Raw genomic sequence first — 11,273 nt, 5'->3', positions numbered from 1 at the left:
ACACATACCTCTTTTGCAGCAACAGACCTTCACGCTTGAGCTCTCGTGTGTGCCACCTTGTTTGGATGATCAGGACGTAAACCATATCCCTCTCTTGGTTCACACCCAATGAACTCAAAAGAATAGAATCAAGAATACCTAAGAGGGGATGAAATATAAGGAGAGTTCATCCATAAGGAGGGAGAAAGAGGTGGCGAAAAATCATGCCAAGAATGAGCAAAGAAGAATAAATCCCTATGGCCATATTTATAGCCTTGGATACCTTCCAAGGTTTTATCCTCAACCCCATGTGGGATGGGATAACCATATGAATGGAATTTCCCTTATCCAAAAGAATTTTTCGTCCACCACACTTCTTTCTAGGGTTCTGGAATATTCCTGATTAATTAACTATTGATTAATTGATATTCAACATTTCTATCATTTAAACTATTAATTAATTCCCAAATTGTATTTCCAATTAGTTTCTAATTAACTATTAAACCATAATAATTAATAAACTAATTCCTCCTATATTTATCTACTTAATTTGAGTCTTGAGAGCAACCCAAGAGGACACAGTTGTTATTAGAAATAGCAGCAATAGTTAATGACATTTGACACACTTTCCAACAGCTTTTTCTCTAGTTACCAAGTTGGTCATAGCTCGAGCCCTTCTTATCGTGGTTGTGAAGAAAGACCGGATCATACAACAGTTGGATGTCAACAACGCCTTCTTACATATAGATCTTAATGAGGAAGTATAATTGAAACTCCCTCAAGGCTTCACTAAGGAAGGAGTGACACAAGTTTGCAGGTTAAGAAAATCGCTTTATGGATTGTAGCAAGACTCCCAGAATTGGTACAAAATGCTTACTAATGCTCTGCTCTAACTTGGTTTTATTCAATACAAGATTGATCATTCCCTTTTTATTCATCATCGAGAAAAGGATTTTGTTGCCGCTTTGATGTATGTCGATGATGTGCTTATCGTGGGAGATGATTACAAGATACAAACCAAGAGCTTGATAAGCAATTCAACATTAAAGATCTCAGTATCTTAAAATAGTTTATTGGAATTGAAGTTGCTTATACTTTAGAATGCTTGGTTCTCAGTAGTGAAAGTACATCTTAGAGATCGTTTCAGATTATGGGTTATAAGGGTGTAGACCAAGTTCCTTTCCTATTAAGCAGAATTTGAAACTAAGTGAATATGAACGTGAACCACATGTAGATGCTAGCCGATATCGTCGTATAGTGAGCTGACTTCTTTACTTACAAGCCACATGGCCAGACATCGCATACACTAAATGTCTTAAGTCAGTTTGTTGTTGTTCCCAGACAATCTCACATGAATGCTGCATATCGAGTTTTACGCTAAATTAAAGCTACCATTGGGCAACAAGTTCTTTTTCCAAGTAAAGGAGGTTGCACCCTTAGCACTTTATTGTGACTCTGATCGGTTATCTACTTTTATTGAGAGACACACCAATTTCCTAGAAAATCGAGAAACAATAATTTGTGTTTGGATTGTCAGCAAAGGTTGAGTATCATTCCATGGCTTCCATTGTTAGTGAAGTCTTATGGGTTTCTTGGCTTTTAAAGGAGCTAAATGTTGTCATGAATGGACCTACTCTGTTGTATTGTGACAATCAAGTTGTCCGTCACATTGCTAACAATGCGGTCTTCCATGAACGAACAAAGTATGTTGAGATGAATTTTTATTTTGTTCGAGAAAGAGAAGATTCTCAATAGATAGAGCCCCACCATATTGATACAAAAATGCAAATTGTCTATCTTCTTACAAAAGGTTTAGGGACTCAACAACTAAAGTTCCTTCTTGGCAAGTTGGGCGTTCGAGATCTACAAGTTCCAACTTGAGGGGGAGTATTGGATGTTTTTCGTTTTACTCCCGTATTTATATTCTAGTTCCTTCCCTATTGTTTAAGACCTTTTATTTTATCTCTTGTTTAGCTATTTAACTAGCTGCCATGTAATTCAATTAATTGAATCAGAATAATAGAAACCATATTCTGCTCCACGGATTTTCTCATCACTTAATGCACAATTGAAACTTTTTATTAACTTCACCATTCTTAGACCAAATACACGAATTCGATTCACAATATATACAACCCACAATCTCTTGTTTCAAGAAAGAAAGAGAAACAAAAAGATATATTATGCCAATAACACTAATGACATTAGTACCAACTACTAGAGAAATGATGGGTAAATTCTAGATATGCTAAATCATAAGAAACGTCGGTAGATTTCTTGAGTACACAATCAATAAATGCACGCACCTGTCAAATAACAGTTACTACTACAGATTCATTAGGACTTGAAGAAGCTGTTTGAATCCTTGTTAAAGCATTGTGTATCTGAATCTGAGTCCTTGGTAATGCTTGCCACTTATCAATGTACCCCATCGACTCAATGTCTAAGTTGGGAAGTTGACGAGCTTTAAGCACTTTCAGGATCTTTTTGGATCTACCAAGAAGCTTAGCTGCAATTCGGATGCTCTCTTCCCTTTTCTCTATTGCGTCATCATGACACTTCGTAGTTATGACACGTGGCAAGTTGGTAAAGCAAGCACATAGCAGATCTGCCATTATTGTTGATATCCACTCAAAAAGCTCCTCATCTGTTGGCCAGTTTTCTTGGTCATTGCAGTGAAACAACATCGTTTGACTGATTCTGTACATAGAATTTGCAGCAATGACATTACGAAGTGAATGATCCAGACTTACATTTTTGCTTCTCTTGAACTGTATCACAATTTTTACTGCTTCATCACCCAACCACAGAAGAATCTCCTTTGATGTTTTTCCTTTACGAGCTTTCTTTTGAACATCAATTTGTAGCCACCTGCCATATACTTCAATGTCTGTCCACACACGTCTAGCTGCTTTTCTTGACTTTACCAAGTCAGGATTCACATTCAGGCTTTTTTCGATGTGTCTAACAAGTTGAAGGCCTTCCCTCATACTGGCAAGTAATCCCTTGACATGGTTGTTTGCATTGGTGGGAAGTGCAAGGGCAATGGCAATTAGTGTTACTGCAACTAAGCTCCAGCAGTTTTGGGTTTCTTCTTGATGTAAAGGTGGGACTTGGTCATTGTCGAACTCTATTCCTCCATAGAATCCTTTAGATTTTTTTAGAAGCTTAATAAGATTCATTGGCTCTTTCTCTTCAGACTCGTGAAGTATTCGAGTAATAGAGTTGAGTGCATTTCTTAATATTCTATTTGAAAGCTTGACCTCCACTTCAGTTTGTAAGACATAACCAGTATAATCTTCCATATCTGACATCATATTGCTACTAGATGCATTTGGTTCTTCTTTAATCGTTTTCAACATTGACTTAAAGAAATACCAAAAACAAGAGAACAAGATCAGAAAAGATCTAGGAATGAGACATATTGTGTTGCATATAACCACAACTGTTATCTGAAGTGCAATGCAAAAGTTCAAAATCATGTTTTTGATGTTATGGAAAATCTTTTTGCAATGGCGTCCAGGGATATGTGATCTGACATGCCCACGTTTCCACAGATGAAGCCTTTGAATCCAATGCTTCTCGACTCTGAACACGTTTAGATGATTCTTGCTCCATTTCTTGGACAGATTGAAATTACTTGTAGCAGACAAACATCTAAAAATTGGTGCTATACTACCTACTATTGTCCCAATTGATTGCAAGATAACAATTACATCAACTGACCACTGATAATCTGATTTTCCATACCGAATATTTGATACACCAACAAACATGCTCATCAAAACAAAAAATGAAACGCAAGCAATGGCACTGCATGTAACCCCAAAAGCAGAAGAAACCGATGAAGAAGCAATTGCAAATTGGGGATTACCAGTCTCTGCCATCATCCAATACTTTTTAACCCTATGTTCAAGTTCCTTGTAGGAGAAGTTTATCTCTTGATGAGTTGAAACCAATCTATGTAACTCGTGGTATCGTTTTTGTAAAATTCTTCTAGATGTTGGAACTGTCAAAGCTACCGAGAATAGCAATGGAAGGTGAAATATCAATATAAGCATTTGTATAGGGGTTGTGAAAGACCCTTTGGTACTAAACTGAATCCAAATATTTACAGTTATTGTGATTATGAGGATGCCAAAGGCTGCGATATTCATTAGAAGCTCCTTGTCGCCCATAAGCCCTAAAGAAGGGAGAAAGTTGGCTAACATGGTGATCAAGAAAAGGATGCTGACAAACTTACTATCGGACATGTTGGTGGTTAGGTCTACTGGTAGCTTCATTGCAATTGCTATCAGCGTGATGGAAGCTGCATTCATAGTGAAAAATCTACAAGGAAACCAGAGTTTCCATTGTCGGAAGCCTTGGATGGCATCAGCTGCCATTGCAAGAATGCAAATTAGAGATGCCAAAGACACATACAATCCCACCCACGGCATAGCGTCTGCAGGAGATTTCCATTCCATCTTGTTAGGCCAGAAAGAGCTATGTGATTCTTAAATACATATATATGAATTAATGTTTACAAGTTCCAGGGATCCGTGATGAACACTTTCGTTTTCCAATTTAGCCTGTTTATGGTCTCCGTGTTGACGTAATCAGTTGTTGAAAATTGAGAAGTAAGCGGATAATGTAATGTAACTAAAGTTGACCCAAAGTAAACGCAAGCATGGAATTTGCGTTTTGAAAAAACAAAATTAACAAAAAAAAATCCACTTAATTGATGGATAGTGACAATAAGAATAACTAATTTAATTTAAAACGAGAATTGTGATAGAATGAATTATCATAAAATAAAATCCATTTCGAAGTACAATAATAACAAGGGTTTTGATATATATTTAATTTTTATATTTAAAATTATTTAATATTTTAATTATAATGTTATTATTATTTACTTTTTAAAAAATGCAACTGTAATTTTCATTTCTTTGGTGCCGACAATTCGGACCTCACTCAATCACATCTCCCTTTGCTCAACCATCAATTGTCGAGCTCGAACTCTAGATTCAACTTACAACACTCCATTTTTTGCGAATTTCTCTTTATTTTTTTTTATGATTTTAAAAGCTTACACTACAAGAAAACCGGCAATTAGAGGTGACAAAAGCCGCCGCTAAAGGGTTTCATTGTCGTTGGTAATGGTAATAGTGGCTACGCGTCGTAGGCAATAAGTCGTCGCTATTGATTAATTTGTTGCCGCTAAAGAGAATAGCCGCCGCTAATGCTTGTGTTGCAGCTACAGAATATAGTCACCGCTAATGATTTAATTGTTGGTCATGATGATGTTGCCGGTAATAACAATTTTCATTTTTTTAATTTTTATTTTTAATCAACGATTTTGGTTGCTAGTAATTGTGTCGACGGTAATTACATAACAACATCCTATTAAATATCAAAAGTAATAGTGCCGTCGGTAATTAAATAACAACATTCGATTAAATACCAAAAGTAATAGTGTTGTCGGTAATAGTGTCGTCGGTAATTACATAAAACAACCAAAAGTTTTACAATTCTAACAAATGGCAAAGCACGACAACAAGTGTAATATGCAAATAAAACTCCTCCTTGCATACTATCATCTTCGTTCCCATCGTTTCCTCGATTTGTGATTGAAAAAATGAATAAAGCTCATTTCTACATGTCGGGTCGTTGAGTATTGCCCGAAGATTTTCCAACTATATAATAACTAACAACGTATATAAACTTATAAGTTAAATTACCAAACGTAAACAAAAATTATCAAAGTACATTGCTATTTTTAAATTAAGACAAAAAGCCAAAGTACATTGCTATTTCTTGCACTTGGGACAAAAACCCAATTACCAAAGTTTTTAGCAAATAATCGCCACAAAACTAAAATTACCAAATCAACATGCATTTTATGATGCCAAAGTAGATTGCTATTTTTAAACAAAGACAAAAAACCAAAGTACATTGTTATTTCTTACACATAGGACAAAAACCCAATTACCAATGATTTTAGCAAATAATCACCACAAAACCAAAATTACCAAATCAACATGCATTTTATGATGCGAAAGTAGATAGCTATTTTAAACTAAGACAAAAAACCAAAGTACATTGTTATGTCTTGCACTTGGGAGAAAAACTTAATTTCCAAAGCTTTTAGCAAATAATCACAACAAAAAACCAACGTAGATTGTTTTGCTTGTGATGGTTGTAGTGATGGTTGCGATGGTTGTGAAATCGGCAGGAGAGCAGAAGGTTTACTGCCGATGCCTTTGTTATGGCCACGTCGCTCTCCTAATACTTTCTCAAAAGCAGCTCCTTGATTGGGTGTTAACTCACTTTCATCTTGGGTTTGTTCTAAGAGCTCTTTGACTAACCAATTATGTAATTCCCAAAAGTGAGTAACTATTAAGTATAAATAAACACTTAATTATATGATAAAATTATAATAAAATACTTATGTATTGTTCTTCCGCCTCGGTAGTAACAAATACACTATCCCTATAGGTATGAGCCTTGCGAAATGTTTCCATTCTCCTAAGGTTTGTTTAACATTAATAAATAGATTATATTTTAAATAGATAATTACATGTATCATACATAATAACATCCGACTTATACTAAATACACATATAATTTCACATATGCAGATAATAACATCCTATTTATATCAAATACACAAATTTCACATTCATATATCACATATACACCAAACATGCATAATTCACATACATACATAATAACATCTTATTTATACTAAATACATACATACTGTCACATATATAGATAATAACAACCTACTTATACCAAATACACATATTTCACATTCATATTACACATATACACCAAACACATATACATCGACATATATACACCAAATTTACATTGATTCATACACATACACACACACATACACACACACACACATATATATATATATATACATATATATATATATATATATATATATATCAAATATATGCCAATTTTCACATAATTTATACAACTACACATAGTTTGCGATTAAACTCAAATTTCACAATAAATAGAAGTAAATAGAACCTATAGTGGCGGAAATTACTCAATGTCGCCGGAAAAATTGGTACTCACCAGAAAATACTCTCACCCACCCTCACAGTAAACCCAAATACACAAACGACCAAAAACAATGAAATTGAAAAATAATTTGCAATTAATTATCAAATGGAGCTAGAAATCGATGTTAAAAGCGAAATTGTGACGCCCTTTTCTAAATTGAATCCAAGACTGAAGTTGTGGCCCGAAGGCCGGTCATTATAAGGATTATAGATTTTGAAAAGAGTAAGAGCTAGGCCATTTTAGAAGCGAGTGATGTATTAGAAGCGTTCCAGATGTTCGGTGTGTGTTTTGGAGCCTAAGGGTATTTCGGTAAAGTGTCAGTTTTGGCTTTTGTGGAAAATGGACTATTCTTAGAAAGGTATTTAGGAAGATATGAGTTGATAGATGCGTAGGTCTTGTCGTCACCTTTTCGTGGATATAATAATCATTGAAAACGGATCTATAACGAAGAAGTTATGGCCTTTAGAAGTTTAGTAGTTTCACGCTTAACCGAGTACACTGGGCGTACACAAAGAGTATGTTGGGCATACTAATGAGGAAGGTAGTATGCTGGGTATACTTTTGGAGTACGTTGGGTGTACTTACCAGGATGGCCGCGAATGTTCTTCGGGGTATGCTGGGCGTACCATATGTACGATGGGCGTACGCTAATCAGACCTGAACTCTATTTTAGGGTCTTAGACCCTATTTAAGCCCCTTATCTCATAACCTAACCGTAATATCTTCAGCCTCCACCCTTTAAACCCTATAAATCGACCCTTAGCGCTCATTTGAGTGATTTTGGAGCTTGGATGGCCATTAGAGGAGTATTTTGGAGTCTTTGAAGAAGAAGGTGTTTAGAGAAGAAGCAAGAGATTGAAGAGAGCTTGTAGATCCAAAGGTTTATATCATTTCAAGCCTATTGAAGGTATAAAGTTCTCATCTTGGTGCTTCTGCATCATAGATCTAGGTTCTCATGGATAGTGTCACTTTTTGGTTTCAAGAATGGATTTTTATGGTGTAAATCCGTTTCTGGACTTAGGGTTGCCACCCATGAAGTTATTTGAGTCCCTTGAGTCGAAAAGTTGTAATCTTTAAGGCCCATTTGCATCCATGCAAGAGATCTAGCCATTTCCATGAAGATAGGTGCTATTTTTCCAAGTTGATCTCATTTGGTGGGGTGCAAGCCACCAAGTGATCAACTTTGTTGGTTAAGAAGGATTATTAGACCCAGATCTGAAGTTTGGAAGTTGTGTCTTAAGGGATTAAGCAGTTTTGAAGAATATGGATTAACAGGAGAGAACGTTGGGCGTACACGCCAGTACGTGCAACGTACAAGTGATAGAAGTTGTACGCGTAGTGTACAGAAGAGTACGCTTAGCGTACACTCATATTCTGGACTTTACGTTATTGAGCCTTCGTTTGGGCCAATCTTTGGGCTTAGCAGATGTTGGGCCGTGATGAGCCACCATAAGACAGTTAAGGGCCCAAGGGCTAGTTTGGGTTTGGGTGGAAAGCCCATTTGAGGACTTGGGCCCAATTTAAAAAATTGGGCCATTGGAGGACTTTAATGGGCCTTAGTGAGTTTGGAAAGACTAGAAAGGATTGGGCCGCAGTCATGGTCCAATTTATATCAAAGGGGTTAAATAGTCATTTTACCCTTAGATGTATTCTCAGTTTGTGACTAAGTGTTTATTTTTGGTCATAATAGCTAGGGAGTCATTGGAACAGCTGACAGAGATACCCTTGCCCGAGTTTTCAGCATCCAGTTTGAGAGGTGAGTTTTCGTCTAGTAGGAACGGGTCTAAGGCACCAAGGCCGACCCATTTACGTAGTAGAGTATGCGGGGATAAGTCTAATGTCGGGGTTGACCCGATGTTGTTTATATGTTTCCGGACTTCGGTCCGATGTCGGGGCGGTCCCGAGAAGTGGTTATGTATGCTTGATGTCTTTGTGATTCATGCATGTTTATGTGTTATGTGTTTTATGTTCCGGACTCCGGTCCGATGTCGGGCAAGCCCGATGTAGTATATATGATTATGTTATATGCTATGTGTTCCGGGGTAAGCCCGATGTCGGGGCAAGCCCGATGTATGCTAGTTTATGTGTTTTATGTTGTTGTTCCGGGCTTCGGTCCGATGTCGGGGAAAGCCCGATGTAGATTATGTGATTATGTTATGTGTTTATGATATATGTTATGCTGTGTATGTGCCGGGGTAAGCCCGATGCCGGGGTGAGCCCGATGCCCGATGCGGTCGGATGTCGGGGTGAGCCCGTTGCCGGACAGGAGTCCGAAGCCGGGTAAGCCGATGTCGAGATTCGTCCCGATGCAGTAGGAGTTGTCCAAAAGTTACGTTATTTGTGATATGTGGTTTGTATGATATGTGGTAGTTTGGGGGAGCTCACTAAGCTTCGTGCTTACAGTTTCAATTTTGATATCAGGTGCTTCAGTTTTCAAAAGAGGAGCTCGGGAAGATTGCAGTGCACACGCTATTTGTTCAGCCTGGGATGTTTATATTTTGATATATTTTACAGATGTTATGTTATTCTTGAGATACACTGTTTATGATTTTTATATGTTGAAAGATAATTATGATTTTATTAATGACTTAAAAACGAAATTTTTGGCTTGTATTTTTTGGGATGTTTCAAGTTGGTATCAGAGGCTTGGTTTGAGGGATTCGGGCACACTTTCGGGTCTGTCTGAACTCAAACTAAGGAATTGGTATAGAAAATGTTCAAAAGGAAAATCAATTTTTGTAAAAAGGAATTTTGAGAAAAGAAAAGAGTTTTGCAAAAAGCGAAAAGAAATTTTAGAAAGAAAAAGAACTTTGAAAAGAGAAAAAGGTGTGGTGCATGCAATCAGCCAAGCTCAAAGTAAGTACTCCCAAATTACCCATACAAGTTTATGTTATGTTATGTTATGAATATGAGAATTGCATGCTAGATTAGAGCCGGGGATCTAGGAAGAGATGCCTTATATTCCTATTGTATATGCTTGTAGACATGCATGCTAGTACTGACCAGTCAATGATATGATAGGCTGTTTAGGGTATGCTTGATTGTATGAGCCTTCGAATTGCATGTACAGTTTCCTGATTAGAGGATAAAATCTTGATTGGATTATGTGGTTAGATTTTCCTTTTGTCTGAATGCTACTTGCATTGTGCTTTGTGGGACTCTGAGTGATGGAAGTTAGCCATTAAGTGAATACGTCACATCACATGTGATCAGGGTTGAATAATCTCAGAGTGCTGGATTTGGCCCTATTACGCAGCTCTCATTTGAGTCTAACCATTGTAGGGACGAGTCCTTTAATCGAAGGATTATCTGAGCCTCATCACATGTGATGCTATTCAGGTAGTGGCTAATTGGCATTATGAAGATACCTTCAGTAGCTGAGGACTGGGTACGGGTTGGAGGTTACCCTCGGGCAAGCCTAGGATGAGAGTAGTGTGGGGAGCAATAGTAGTAGTGAAAGGGACTTAGTGGAGTCAAGGAAATTCTTGAGGAAAGTACGGATAGATGTGGAAGGTAGTATGGGCCCGTACTACTGAAAACAGAGGATCCGTACTCGATTCGAGAAGGGATAAGATAAAACCGGAAAACTTGTAGTGAGTGTGTGATCCCTCAGTAGTAATGAGTATTTTGATGATAGTTATATGATGACTCGTGCAATATGGTGACGCTACGGGGTAGGCCATTGGGCAGTTCAGGTCCCAGTGAGGAGTCAGGCTCGGGTTCAGGAGCCAAGCAACTTAGGGAGCAGATGAGAGAGTTAGTATTACCAGAGATTAAACGCAGTATCCTAGAACAGACTCCTTTGATATTTGGTACAGTCAGGTAGGGGATATTGGAGCTTTTGGATAGCCGCCTCGAGGCCTTCCGGGCTGAGATCGTTACGGGACAGTTAGGGGCTCCTCTGGGGCGCAGTGTTTGTGTATCACTAGGATCCCTCGGAAGGGAGCATACCATTATTAGATCTTCTTATCTGGGATCAGAGGTGGGTCATGCACTTTGCCTCCAGGAGAGTCCACTACGGTATTGGATCGTTGTGGAGATTTCACGAGCTGTACATGAGGAGTTACCTGACATTATTAAGCGTGTTACTGGCAGGGTAATCACTAGGTTCCAAGGTCAAACAGCGACGCTGCAGACCGTTGGTGGGATAGTCAGGGTAACTCGGGAGCAAGAAACTGGGTTAGATGTGCACCTAGGAAAGAGGAAGCGAGAACATTGAGTCA

The 11,273-nt window shown here is 37.8% G+C and overlaps 1 protein-coding gene across 1 annotated transcript; it reads right to left on the bottom strand.

Moving 5' to 3' along the window:
* Positions 1-2,288: 2,288 nt before the first annotated feature.
* Positions 2,289-4,445, bottom strand: LOC111891324 (uncharacterized). The gene has a single exon (XM_023887383.3). The coding sequence runs from the start codon at positions 4,443-4,445 to the stop codon at positions 2,289-2,291; it is 2,157 nt and encodes a 718-aa protein (XP_023743151.3).
* Positions 4,446-11,273: the final 6,828 nt, after the last annotated feature.

Source organism: Lactuca sativa, chromosome 1 (genome assembly GCF_002870075.4).
Source record: "Lactuca sativa cultivar Salinas chromosome 1, Lsat_Salinas_v11, whole genome shotgun sequence".
Classification (NCBI taxonomy): Eukaryota; Viridiplantae; Streptophyta; class Magnoliopsida; order Asterales; family Asteraceae; genus Lactuca; species Lactuca sativa.
Note: the sequence above shows the minus strand (reverse complement) of the source record. Positions and strands in the feature narration are given on the sequence as shown.

Excerpts from the sequence above, each read along its gene's own strand:
- LOC111891324 (XM_023887383.3), bottom strand. The coding sequence starts at position 4,445 with ATGGAATGGAAATCTCCTGCAGACGCTATGCCGTGGGTGGGATTGTAT.